At 39.9% G+C, this 14,510-nt stretch overlaps 1 protein-coding gene across 1 annotated transcript; it reads right to left on the reverse strand.

The window, feature by feature from the left end:
* Positions 1 to 461: 461 nt before the first annotated feature.
* LOC108683340 (steroidogenic acute regulatory protein-like) lies at positions 462 to 7,797 on the reverse strand. Its single transcript, XM_018172647.2, has 11 exons — positions 7,701 to 7,797; positions 7,213 to 7,382; positions 6,927 to 7,007; positions 6,295 to 6,372; positions 5,814 to 5,867; positions 5,448 to 5,601; positions 4,822 to 4,950; positions 4,240 to 4,403; positions 3,569 to 3,673; positions 3,241 to 3,437; positions 462 to 2,905 (listed from the first exon to the last, which is right to left on the reverse strand). The coding sequence occupies exons 1-11, from the start codon at positions 7,747 to 7,749 to the stop codon at positions 2,557 to 2,559; spliced, it is 1,530 nt and encodes a 509-aa protein (XP_018028136.1). The 5' UTR covers positions 7,750 to 7,797; the 3' UTR covers positions 462 to 2,556.
* Positions 7,798 to 14,510: the final 6,713 nt, after the last annotated feature.

Here is a 14,510-nt window from a genome sequence, read left to right on the forward strand (position 1 = left end):
GTTGTAATAAAAACTCGAGCTCGACTGCTAGAGTATTTCATAAGGAGTGTCATACAATTGCAGTCTCAAGCGATGGCAAGCACTGCACCGTATGCAGGATACATACCACCCGCTCGTGGTGAGATCCGAGGCGTCAAATCAAGAAAACGTTGTATTAGGTTTGCAAAAAAAAACTGGTCGAATTACGCGAAACTTTGACTTGTTCCATATAATAAAAGGGTTACGGTCATTCCATTATTAATTATACGTAGCAACGTGAGATAAGTGGAGCAGCGGACGAGTAAGAGGGTGTGAGGTAAGTTATTTGAGTTACAACACGAGGCGGGCGGGAGTCCACATGTCGTGTTCATAGTATACTCGATACCATGCACAGGGGATTCGTGTCGTGTGGAGCTACAGTCTCACGGAATGTTGCTCATCAAAGTTAATTATGACCGAATCATGGCTATGAAAAGAAGGTGTGAGGAATGGTAAAGCATAAGAAATATTTACTTATTTAGCCTGAACACTGAAGCGCCCTAACATAATACATCGCCGCCTCGCTTCACGAGTCTGGCAATGATAAGATTACTAACTCCAAAGGCTCTTACGTATAAAATATACTAATTGTAAATATAAATATTCATAGAATATATTATTACAAGAGGTTCAGGCCTGTGATACGGGACACATGGAAAGCAAGATTAAATTCGCAATTATACAGGCATGTGTATATTATTCTTTAAGACGTGTTATCCGGAAACTTGGGCTGGTAATCACATCAAATGATATAAATATGAGCGATTGCAGTCAATTTGATGTAAGCGGACTTTGGTGCAATTAGCACCATATTTATGGCTTAGTCGCCGGTGAAAACATAATAGTAGTTACCTGCAAAGAACCTATTGAGAGATCATACCGTTCACCTCCATGTAATGTAGTCTGAAGGCTACATCCCAAGACAAACGCGTGAGGATACTGCTGATACTTGACCGACACAAGTTACCAAACAACGCAAATCGTCCCAGATCCAACAGGAACAGGATCAACCTCCCATGCATATTTGCAGTAAAGAAACGCGGACAACTTTCCTATTGTTTCAATACGCTGGCATGTTACTGTGCCCAATAATTGTACAGCGGCAACGGGCCCACACGACAATCCTTAACCAGGGTCATGATCTAAATAATCTCCAAGTAAATTCAAATAAAAGACAAACCATTTCTTAGAAAATCAAAACACTTTTTGGACCACTGCTTAATAGTAAGTTACAGATAATTAACATGTATACAATGCAATAGATCACCTGCAACCAAAATATAATTCATTATAAAATTCCTTCAAATGCAATTCGGAAAGAAGACTATTTGTTAATTGTAGGTAAGAACAAGTGACACATGAACAACTCCAAGCTCGTTCGGTTAAGCACGAGAGTGCGGAATATTCAACTAGAATACGTTGTTCATCATTGATGTGGTAGCACAGGAATTGCCGTAACCTTTGAGAAGAGTTCGTAGGCCGCACGACTTCACCGATTAGTTGCAGCGTCGCTGCCATGCATGGAAAGCAGTTAGGGTTGAAATTTGTGTCAATCTATGCTCATACAAGTAATGCAAATAATTGATTTTAATAGAATAATTGACTCGCAGTGAAAAAATTGTGAAAACATTATAAGTCCTCACTGAAACATCAACCATCAGCACAAACACATGCGCCATGGAATAATGACGACGAGAACTGAGCTCTCCACTCACTCGGTCATCAGAGCGGTACATTGAAGAGCCACGTAGTTACACATTCCTAACAAAGATCTTTAGCAGATCGTAGCACACCAGATAATGGCAAGCCTGACAACCAGACTCAATCATGCATACGGCCTTCATCTTCACATAAGATGCAACTCCTTATCCTTTACATGTATTGGTCATAAAAAGAATAACTGTAACGTAAGCAAGCAAGCGTTCACATTAAATTTAACTGAGCTCCGACACGCTACCTAAAAATCTACGAAAGAGTAAAATGATTAATCGTGATGAAGGTGATGATGTATAAATTGTGGTTGACAGTAAAAATGCTAGATCATAAGATGTATATAAAGCAACGGAAGAAGTTAGCAATGCCATCAGGCATTTATTATTTCAACTATATGAATGCAACACGCAAATGGAATCTATCAATATTTTAGCACGAATAAGGCTCCTCCGTAAGCTTTATTGTTTTTTACCAAGCCTAAATTGCCGCCCAGAATTGCGAAACAAGACTAATGGTTTTCTGCATGTATTTCGATATATTTGTAAACTGGAAGTGATCAGTAGGAAATGATTAGCATTTATTCGCGAGGTCAAAGCACCAGGAGTGTGTGTAAATTACATCGGCAGTGCAATCAGAGTGGAATAACGCGTATTTCATTTAATGACCTTTAACCGGACAGAGCAAAACAATTAAGTTGCCCGGGCATGTATTGAGGGGCAAAATCGTCTCCTGTGCTCGTGGGTATGATTTTTTTTAATCCTAACTCAATGCCTTTCTTTAAAGTTACAGGACCAGTTCAGTTAGCACAGCTAATCTCACAGATAATCAAACTAACAAAGCGTCATCTGAACTATTACGATTGCTATTACATTGTGACGCGTTGGCCCCGGAAGTGAACGAGTTCGACACTTCGGCACGCAAAAGGTTGTCGTCATCCTGAGCTAAGTTAGGATAGTTTACAGTCAATTGTGTCTTCAGCTGAGTGAGGGCTGCGGCTCTGCGTCTTAGAGCTTCCACCTGCTCAGACATCACGCTCGTGATGGCGCTCTCCACGATCCTTTTAGGCAGCCAGCCTTTGAGGTCTGTTTCCATGATCCAGTAGAACATGCACTCCGAAGCGCTTGAAGCTCCCGAGCTCTCACAAAATGACCAGCATCCTGGTCCGTTCTCGCCCCTGAGAATATTATGAATCAAAACCCTGTGTTTTTCTATGGGAAATACCTACTTAAATGCACAGAAATAATTTCATCGCTGGGTGTGCTCTCTCGCCTATTTTTAATATAACAAACATCTTAATTGGAAATTTAGCTTTACGCAATTCAACAATTGAATGTGAAGTGAAAAAGTTACAGGATTCGACAAGCAGTCGTTAACACCCTCGAAAACGCAAAGAAATGCAGCTGTAATTTATTGCAGCACGAAGAGCTGCTTCATCTTCGGAATGTTTTGGTGAAGAAAAATTTGCGTGTGATTCCTTAACGTATTAATAATTAGAACAGCACTTCCTACCTTACGTAGCGGTCATCAACAGGCACTTGAGGATGCACGATGGATATCACGCTACTAATCCAGCAGGAGGTCCATTCGTCCAGAGGGCCTCCTTGAATGCGCCTCCAGTGCCGCACCATGACGAAGTCGCGCGACTTGACCAACCCCGACACGTCCGCGGAGATCTGGTGCACTACGTCAGAGCTCCCAGACAATGACTGTTCAAAAGTGTTCATTCAATTAATGCATGCCTACATAAAAATTGCAAAAATACATTTAATAAATTCGCACTGAAACGTAAATGCATAACCACTTAGAAGTAATTATAAACCAACACTAAATGAATCACCTGAACTTTTCTAACAGCCATCAAAGCAGAGTTCCAGGACGGCATATTCTCAGCGTCGTCGACGACATCTTTGAAGATCAGCTGGGCAGGAGCCTTCAGGGGAGCCTGTACAATGTACCACATTGAAAATATATCAGGTCGATTTAGCAAGAACACCGCGACATCCCATGTTTCTAGACTAACCTTTCTATAAGATCGTGGCATGCCATGTTTCTAGACTAACCTTCCACCAACATCGCGGCATGTCATGTTTCTAGAAAAACCTTCCACTGCCATCGTGGCATGCCATGATTCTAGAATAACCTTCCACCAACATCAATACTTACGACTACAGTTGTTTTCAACGATTTTTCCCTCAGAGGACCAATTCTTCAATTTCTCCAGCCCAACAAGTTCTCTGGATATTATCTTTGAAATTAAGATGAATTATTATATAAATACGCTCAACAATACCTACATATTTAAAGAAATACGTCAAGCAATTGTTTCAAAACTCTTTTAGTCACCGACAAAATTTTAACGACAACGGAGAACAAGTGTTAATATGCCGGAATAAATGTCTCTAACACAACGACAGCTAGACTTCAATTATTCTGATAACAACGCACAACTTTCAAGATGATTGATTACTCGATTACTCAAGAACAACGTAGAGGGAACAAGACACTCACGGCGAGGCGGAAGATCTTCCTGCCAGCAGGGCTGCTCCTGACGGTGATGACGTCGCCGGCGGGCGTGCGCGAGTGGTGATCCCAGCCTGGCGTGCGTAGCAGATCGTAGTTACGCAGCAGCGCCTCTACACCCAAGCACAGCCACACGTTCTCCTGACAAAATACTTTATGTTGAACGGGAGCAGGATACATTCATTTGAGGCGCGAGTGCATTCATTTGAGGCACGAGTGCATTCATTTGAGGCGCGAGTGCATTCATTTGAGGCACGAGTGCATTCATTTGAGGCACGAGTGCATTCATTTGAGGCGCGAGTGCATTCATTTGAGGCACGAGTGCATTCATTTGAGGCACGAGTGCATTCATTTGAGGCGCNGTGGGGCGCTCAGGAACAATCCCCCTAGGAACGCGAAATCCCATAGGACTTCTGACGCGCACAGACACGCGTCAGAAGTCCCCCCTGAGGGAAAGATCATTACAAATTCACATTATCCAATGGCTAGCAGAAAAGATGCCTATCGGTTACATTAATTATACAAAATCAACAACATAAAGTAGATCATATTATAATAAACGACACGCACCATAAGGGGACTGCAGAGGGGAGTAGAAGTTGGCCACAGACTCGGCAGCGCACTGACTGATGTAGTCCCGGAGCCTGGCGGTGGCGTCTTGCTGCCCCGACACGCTGCCTGGCCCACGGCTTGTCAGAGCTGTGTTCAATAGTGGACACAATCAAGAGGACAATCATCAAGTGGACAATCATCAAGTGGACAATCATCAAGTGGACAATCATCAGACATATGAAGTACAAATATAGCGACGCATTGGTATTGACAGCAAAGGTACATAAAGCCAACAGTAACTATCTTTTCATGTCCTGCACAATTAAGTGTGCTGTGTGTGAAGTGAAACATCACAACTAAGCTCATTTTGCAATGAGCTTGAGGCCTAGTTCAATAAAATAATTTAGTGCAAAGCTCATAGCAACTTGGATTTTAATCTCAAATGGACTAATACAGAAATAATACAATACAGAAATTATTTGACCATTCTAAATATTTAATTGATATTATCAATAATCCAAACAAGAAAGTGAAAGAACAATGTGTTGGCATGTCTAGTAATTTACAATTCGCACAATAATCAGCAGTAAGTATAGTAAAAATACACAAATGACACAAATGATTGCTAAATTGAAGAGACTGACCTCTGATGAGGTTCTTGGCTCGCGCTTCTTGAGGCAAGACACTGAAGTCTATAAGCCAGACCTCCGCCCAGGCCAGCAAGAAGGAGATGAGCACCAGCACCACCAGGAATGGGTAGTTGGAGCTGCTATTTCCAGTATCAGGACTGCCCTTCCACTGCAACAAAATACAAATTAAATCCACATTATCACTTGTTGAATCAATGTTCCTCTCATAGCTAATTAAAATGTTTTGGCACTACTCTGCTAATGTTATTTTTACTGTGAAAGAAAATCACATCACATTCCAATGCATCACCTAAGATAATTACATCACAATCCAATAGATCACTAAGGAAACCTTTATTGTGTTATGGTGTCAGTCCTTACCTCAAAGAGCAAGCTCTTGGCAACATAAAAAGCTGAAGACAGCATCGTAGTCACCTGGTAACAGATATGCAGAAGATTACCCTGAATTCTGCCAAATTGAATGAATTGTTTAGCATTAAGACAGAGTAAGGAATTGTGGTCAGCTGGAATGAGTTTAAAAAGAAGATAACAATGAATTGTGATTCAATTTTTCTAGCATTTGAACCAGCCAAGAAATGGTGCAGAACAATTGGAAGTCCTAACCCAATAGAAATATATTTACTGTACACACTTCCCAGACAAGATCCATAAGATAGTTCTTATCAACAAAGAGGCCAACAGAAGCCAACCGAAAGGAAGAGTTGCCAGTCTGGATTATTCAATTTATTAAAAGTCCTAAAAACTATCCTGTCAAGTTTAATATGCAACATACAGTATTCAAGTATTAATTAAAAGGGATAATTTTCATCAAGTTGAACAGAGTTAAAAAAAATGTACTCACTGCAACCATCCAGTAATGCTGAATGTGGATGAGAGCATAGACAAGCAGCAACAATGAGAAGCGGATCATGGAACACACCTGAGACAAGAACGCTTACTATAATTAACTGTACAATCTTTATGTTATAATATTTTGTCAAAGGTTGTGTTTTTTCAAGCCTGTCACCATAAATATATCAAGGGCTTTCAGGAGTGCATCTATGATACTTTTAAATATATAATTGGAGGAAAGGATTCTAAAAAAATTGAATTTTTTTAAAAATTGTATCCATATATTTAATTTGGTAGACAAATAAAATTCTTCAGAAAAACAAAAACAAATAAATAAATTTACAAATGGAAATTTTTTTGGCATTTGTAAAAACAGTCAAATGGGAGTTTCATGTTTCACATGAAATTTGAGTTTGAATGAGTCTTTCGTTAAGAAGCATACAATAATCTTATTTTTATCAACAGGATTCAGGATCCAAAAATATAGATTGATCATAGCCTGGAAAGTTGAAAGTTCGAACTTAGTTAACTTAGTGTGTAACAAATCAGATCAGTTCAGGTGTGGTTCAAGACTCATCCTAATTGGACACATTAAAGTGTGAGGAATGACAGAATGCCACAATCCAATTAGAAGCAACGTACCACCATATCAAACATGGATGTGGCAAATGTGTAGTTCACAATTTCTTCAATCAAACCATCTTTGATGCTCTGGCCATCAATCTGAAAAGAAATTATATAAATTTGTTCTTGTTGTGAAAAATTATTTTCATACACTTCTACCTAACTGCAGTACATGAAAATCTTCAATTTCCAAGCATGAATACAAAGGTTTATCAGTTAAAGATTTCATTTATATGCTACAAACCTCAATGACAGTAACAATTCTCACCAAACACTGATTTACACACTAATCATATACACTCACTAAGACACAGATTATCCAAAAGACTGATGTGAAGAGAAGATCAAAAAAGACAAAGAGGCAGAAGAATCTTCTGGCCGCAGACATACGGCCATCAACACGCAAGCCTGGCAAGTTGTAGTTGGCAAGCAGCAGATCCTGCTGTTCTGTGTTTATAGTTGAGCTTGACTGCCCTGATAAAGAAAATTTATTGAAAACTCCAAAATTGTCAACAATTCAAATATGTGGTCCAGTGTTTTTTGGTGTCTGAGCTACAACTTTAATCTAAGTGCTCATATTTAATTCTTGAGAGTTGCAGAGGAACAATGAGATGATTATTTCACAGCAGCTAGCATGATAACATAGCCTGAAACAAAAACCAGGGGGCATGATAAGAAATACTGGGTGGATAATGTAAGGTAGGTACTGTACATATTGGTTAACTTGACCACTGAAAAGTTCAGAGTCCAAAGATTGATGTATACTTTAAAGATCAATATTTGTTTACTTACCCAATAAGCTCTGAAGGGAGCCATGCTGTGAAACTGGTAGAATATTCATAACCAAAAATATTTACCGCCTGAAAGACAAAGAAAAAATTGGGAGTTAATAGAGGGAAAAGTTAGTAAGCAAGTTGGTTGAAAACCATTGCAGGATTTGCCATTTTTCTGCTGCTCTCTATTAAAGACATGTAATGAAGTGAATTGAACGGGAACCTTTGATTAACATTTACAAAGCAATGCCTTGCATCTTTTCTACTGTTTTTGAAGTTCAATTTGAGTGGTGATTGAATGCAAAGGAATGTTCAAGCACTCTGCAATATATTCACCACTACTCCATTATCTTCTGGCTAGGCTTGCATCTGCCTTTTTATTGCTGCCATGAGCTGCATAAGTCATAAAGTGCTTAAGTGACAGAGAGAGATTTAGAGAAACACTTGAAACTTGTCTTAAACTAGTGTTGATTCTAGCTTTGTAGTGTTGATTCTTGCTTTGTATTGATTCTTGCTTTGTGTTTATTCCTGCTTTGTAGTGTTGAGTCCTGCATTGTAGTGTTGATTCCTGCTTTGTAGTGTTGATTCCTGCTTTGTAGTGTTGAGTCCTGCATTGTAGTGTCGATTCTTGTTTTGTAGTATTGTTTGTTGCCTTGTGTTGATTCTTACTTTGGACAAAGAGCAAAAGAGGTACCGTGATTGAAAAGGCAAGACCAAATTCAAAAATCAAATCATAAAACAAACAAAGGTTTTTGTAAATTTTGCAGGCTGGTTTTGGTGAACACAAATCATTAAATAGTTACCAATGGGCAGTGAGCATAGTAAAGATTTCTTTTGCATCATTTGTGTGAAGTTGAGTAGAAAGTAATCTTGAAAAAATTAAACATACAAGGCATTATCACAATTTCAAGTTGTGGAGTGGCTGCCAGCTGGAAAGGGACATGTATCTGCCCAAAAATAACAAGAACTGCAAATTTTGCAGCTCTGACCTGCAAATTTTAGAGTCCCTTTATATTTTTAAAGAAAAGCCTATTTTAAATGCTGCCAACAGTTCATAGTATGCCCTTAAAATTTTAGATAGCTTTGTCTGCTCATATTTGCTTCATTCTTGTTTGTTTCTCATTTGACAATGTTTGCTTCAATGTGAAATTAGGTATTTCCAATTGTTTGTACTTGTGTTTTAACATTTAGGTTTTGAACTGATGATGGAGCTGGTCTCCAAAACATTTACCTTTTTAAGAAATGGTGAATTTTCTAGCTATATTCTTTGCTTTTATATTTTTGAAAAACTTGCAATTTAAGCAAAGTGATTTTAATACTAACATCAGGATTATGCCTACTATGTTGCTTTTTGATTCTCAATTCCATAGCTCCACCCTATTGAATTGTTTTTCAGAGGAAAAACCTTTTAGAGTTCTGCAAATTCATTTTGCTTGCCTGGCAGCCTGGGATGATTTTGGCTGCTAGAGCTAGTTGCTTGCTTTTCAAGTGATTTTGATATAACATAACATATTACATAGTGATGTCGGCGCTGAAGTGTAGGCCTGATGTGGCCTGTTGCCGATTCTTTTCCTTTTCATGCCTTGTTCATAGAAGATCTAAAATCGTGTCATTTGACCAGATCTTTTCGTGACTGACGATAGTTTGAAGTAGCTACTAGACTCGATATGCTGGCTTTGGCCTCTGCCCTCTGTTCTGTTTATGACTGTTGTATAGGGTAAACGCGGTATATTCCGACACATTAAGGACGCATCAAGAAATGAAAAACTATAAAAAAACGTATGTGTTACGCAAGTTCTGTTGCCTTCACATGACTCTCAAAACACTTCACTACGCATTAGAATCAGTTCATTTTTAACTTCCTCATTTACCTAAGATTTAAACCAATTTCTTATGTATGATAAGGCTGGTATCCAGGATACTTTACTGGTCAACTTATGGGACTCAAAAATGAACTTGAGGGAGAGTCTAAAAAAACTCTCTGCTTTGCCACTATGGAGTGAGTCGTATTGCGTCAGCGCTTCAAATTTAACTGATACGTATTGCCAACATCCACGTGTTTGAATTCAGTTTGCTGTGTGAGCTGTATTGGGATACAACATGGCTTTGAATTAGAACACTAACGAATATTGAACACTACTTAATTACGTTTTAATTAACAGCTATTAGGCTTTTAATTAAGCAAATTTCAATTTTTGTACAAAGCTTTGAACGATCTGTGTGTGTCCAATTCAAGTTGTGTCGGAATTAGTTTTCATGTGTTGAAATCCAACATCTCAACTTAATCATCTATTAATTTATTTATAACTTGAAATAAGCGAATACAAGTATACTTAGAGGATTCCTAATATATTCACAGACGTATTTAAAAGTCTCAAACCATAATATTCTTCCTATAAAAACAGTTATTCACTATTTGGTAGAGCCATGTCAACTGTCAAATTTGACACATTTTTCGATGATCTCACCACATGGCATGCATTGTCTCTCTTTGGATCTCAATATTTTCCAACTAGATGGCCAAGACCTAGTGTTTTTGCAGTATTTCGACACGCAAATGTATGACGTCACCATTTCAACCATCAAAGAACGCATGGAACTAAAACAAAGCTTAATATAAAGGAAAAACTAGAGAAGTGACGGAATTACCTACGATGTCGGAATATACCGCGTTTACCCTAATGTATGGGAGAGCTGGCAAAGAAAGATTTTGATTGCAATTTGCAATGAATGCAATCACACTTACTAACTTATTGTGATTATCTTCTGCAGCGCAGCAGCTGGAACTCCTAAGTCCAAACTCCAAACATAGACTTTTTTACTCAACTAGTTGGGTATTGATAGGCTTGATAAGTTGGTTATAGCCATAACCGGCTGCCACTATCTACCAATTGTGGTCTTTGTACTGAAGAATCATATCCTTTCATCTCAACTAAACGTTCCATCTGGCTAGCCTAGTACCACTACTTCGCCACTACCAGACGCTACCAATGGAGCCATGTCGGTAGCGACGGTAGGCTCCCCATTAATTATTTCCCTTCCACCCAACTGACCCAAGAACCTACCCTCCTCAAAGCACATCACCATCTGACAGCAGCGATTTACCAGTACAAACTGTAGCCACTGGCGTTTAGGCAAACGGCTTACAACTTCGAGGGATCAACAGGACTCAAGACTCAGGAGGAGCCCCAGCTATCAGTTCAGTGTCTGCTCACAGCTGAATTGACAACAAGGAAACATTTCACAGTTATCGCACAGAAGAGAAAATGTGAATTTCTCTTTACTAGATAAGGGTAACAACTACATTTTCAAACTTAATGTGTCCAGAACGTAAATTCTATATTTGGTGAACAGATAAATAACATTTGAGACATATTTAATTCTTCTTTAGTATAACTATAGGAATTCTTCGCCGCAAGATCTGTAATAATCTTTTATATTTCCTGGGCAGGGTGGCCCAGTGGTTAAAGTTCAGAGTACCAAGATTGACGGTTTGACGCACTAGAGAGGCGCGGGTTCGATCCCAGCTCTGTGCGCCAGTTTCTGGTCAGAATCGGCAAGGAGGCCGGGCGGTTAAGCACAGCAGAATTGTAGTAGTACGTTGCGACTTCGAGACCTCAAAATGCTGTGAATGTTCTGCGATGTTAAGAATCGGCGACAGGCCTACGGCCTAATAAACGCTGAAACCAATATTATTATTATTTAACATAACATAGCGAAGTCGGTGCTGAAGAGTAGGCCTTATGTGGCCTGTCACGTGTCACCGATTCTTACTTTTCGTGACTTTTTCACACTTCACAGATCTAAAATCGTGTCATTTGACCGGATCTCTTCAGGACTGACGATAGTGTGAAATAGCTAATAAACTTCCACCGGGTTCGATATGGTGCTAAGCATTTCAAATCCGAACATATATTTTTCCATAGCTTTATCTAGTCTGTTCATGAACGCGTTCATACTCGGAGTCGGAGCGCCAACGAAGTAATCGGGGAGGCTTTAGTATTTTATTAAAACAAGTAAACGAACATAATTCCCAATTGCCTATAAACTCTTCACTTATGAATTTATCTGCCTGAAATTTAAAACCAGACTCATTGATATAAATGACTGAATCGACACTTCTCCGAATTCGCCTGCGGACTCTAACACAAAAGCTCATGCTTGAACTAATGTAAGGTTGACCCACGGCGATGACGATTTTTCGCCGTCCTGCGCATCTTTAGAGTGACGTCACTGTGACACTGTGGGCACAAAATGTAAATACTGTAGATCAACAAATTGTTTCTATGTCATTTTTGCAAGCAGATAAAAAATTGACCTAATCAAAATGGCCCAAGAAAATTTATTTACTGCATGCAACTAGTCTCATTTTAAGCAAAACTAGTGTTACAAATCAGTTTGACTCGTGACGTCACAAGAGCCAGGGTGACGTCACAATAACCAAGGTGACGTCACAGTTGGAATAAGAATTGACATCCGCAAGGCGCAGCTGCGCTAGGGTAAACCTGGTATTAGTTTAACCATGAAAAATTGACCTCATTAAAATGGCCACAAAAAAATTATTTACTGCAATTAGTCATATTATAAGCATAGCAGGTGTTATAAATCAGTTTGAGTCACACGGTGCGTCACAACGACCAAGGTGACATCACGGATGGAATAACAAATGACATGCGCAAGGCGTAGCTGCGCGTGGGTCAACCTTGTACGTATTAGTTCAACCATGCATGTAGCCACTTACGTGAGCGTAAGTTCTGCTATGAAGACGTAAATCAAGCGGTGGTATTTTCAAAACGTTTACGCGGGATGCTAAGTACAAGAATTTATGCGTAGCTCTACGCCTGCTTGGAGTTATGGGTATTATTTATTTATTTACGTAAAATTACGTTACCTATCCATGTATGTCGTTTTAGACTGGTATCAGAGGATTATTTAAGGCCAGTACAACTTGTATGAAGTTGTATCATTCACTAAACTCAGATAGAAAGGTTTAGGTGCGGTACGACGAAACTGATCGGGATAAGTAAACACACAATAATTAGACAAAGTGAATTTATTGGTTGAGCTCACGTGACATGCTCAAGGTGACGATCTAGGAGGAACTGGACGGGTGGTTGAGTGGTGAATGTAGATACGCGTGGATGCGTGGTGAGACGTCGTGGACCTGCCGTCGTCGTGGAGACGCTGAAACGGACTGAAGCGGCGGAGATGATGGTGCGATGCTGAGACTGGAGAAGACGTTATCAGAAAGGGACGCCTGTCGGAGACCACCACTGCCGTGCTTCGAATGGACTATCATGATCCCTTCCCTGAAATTTCTTCCCCTTCGCTCAACCTGAGCAAGCCACGGAAACAGGTCATCTTCCTCTTGCTTATTTTCGTACATGCTTGCATATTGCATGATCTAACATTATGGGTTTGATCACTTGTTGCGGCCGAGCAGATAGCTTTTGGTCCGAATATGGGACTCCAGTACCTTAGTTGAAATTTTATTCCGTTGCTTGTTTTTCACATAGGTGACTTGTGAAAACACTCGCTCCACCAATGCATTGGAGACAGGTCAAAGTAGACAAGTGATGCAGTAAGCAGCCAGTTCCATGAATGGATGATGATTTTCAAGATCAGTGAAATGTTGAATGTCACGCCAGAATTCAAGTGGCACTCCAATAAGTGGCACTCTAGAATTCAAAACCACCAAACAAAAGGTGGAGCTTGCGTCATAGACTCGAGAAAGTCAAGATCACTTGATAAAAAACCATCAAACGATGCAGTTAGCCAATCAGAAACTGTGATTGAAGAGTCCAGTAGTGCCAATAGTACAAACTGCATACCTGAAATCCCTGAATCATCACCACTGATAGAATATCAATCTTCTCCAGCTTCCTCTTTTAGGAGGGCCAAACTGCCCGGAGATGCTAAGTCCAGCTAAGATAAGTAACTTTGAGGGTTTTGCCTGCTCCAACGGTACCAGTGGGCTCTTGTTGGAATCAGATATGTCTGAGGATGAGAGCTGGCTAACCTCAGCTCAAGCACAGCAAAAAGCTGTCACAGTGCCATTAGATAATGCTGGAGGCATAAGCCAACCCAACCAGGAAATAGAACCTACTACTACTACTAACAACTCTCAAGGTAGCTGGTACCTGGTAGAGTCATTGTTATTGAACCAATTGCTGACCTCTGTCCGGTTGAAAAATTCTTTTCTAACGATTTGACCCTGCGTAAGGCCTTGGCCAACTCTCCATTTGGCAAAGCAGGAATTGCTATGGTAAGCAAGAACCTCAGCTGCAAAATTCTAGTTATAACCTTTGAGAAAAAAACCTGGTTTCAGGATGACCTCTCTTCTAAAAGTTGACCAACTTGATTCATGGAAAATTAGGTGCCAATTGCTGGAAACCCTTAATTTTATGAATAATGTTATTATTACAAAAGATCTTTCACAGCTCTGCCGTGTTCTGCGACTCTGCCGTGTTTTGAGGCGCTGCCGTGTTTTGCGGCGCTGCCGGGTTTCGCGGCTCTGCCGTGTTCCACGGCTCCGCCGTGGAGTGTTCTCCTCAACAGATGCTAGGGAGAGTTTGAGCCGTGCAGCCAGTTTGAGTTAGGCAGGGTTTTCAGTGAGTTGGTAGAGAGCCAATTAATTAAAGTGATGAATTGAAGTGATTAATTAAAGTAGTAAAAGTGATTAAAGTGAGTGATTAAAGTGATTAATTAAAGAAAATTGAGTGATTAATTAAATTGATTAGCAGCTGTAACTCGGAGCTTGGTCGTGGGGCCGCATTGGACTAGTCTTCAGAGGCTCCTGCAAATTTGAAAAGAAAAAAAAAGATTGGTG

This window comes from Hyalella azteca, unplaced genomic scaffold (assembly GCF_000764305.2).
Source record: "Hyalella azteca isolate HAZT.00-mixed unplaced genomic scaffold, Hazt_2.0.2 contig3170, whole genome shotgun sequence".
In the NCBI taxonomy this organism is placed as follows: Eukaryota; Metazoa; Arthropoda; class Malacostraca; order Amphipoda; family Hyalellidae; genus Hyalella; species Hyalella azteca.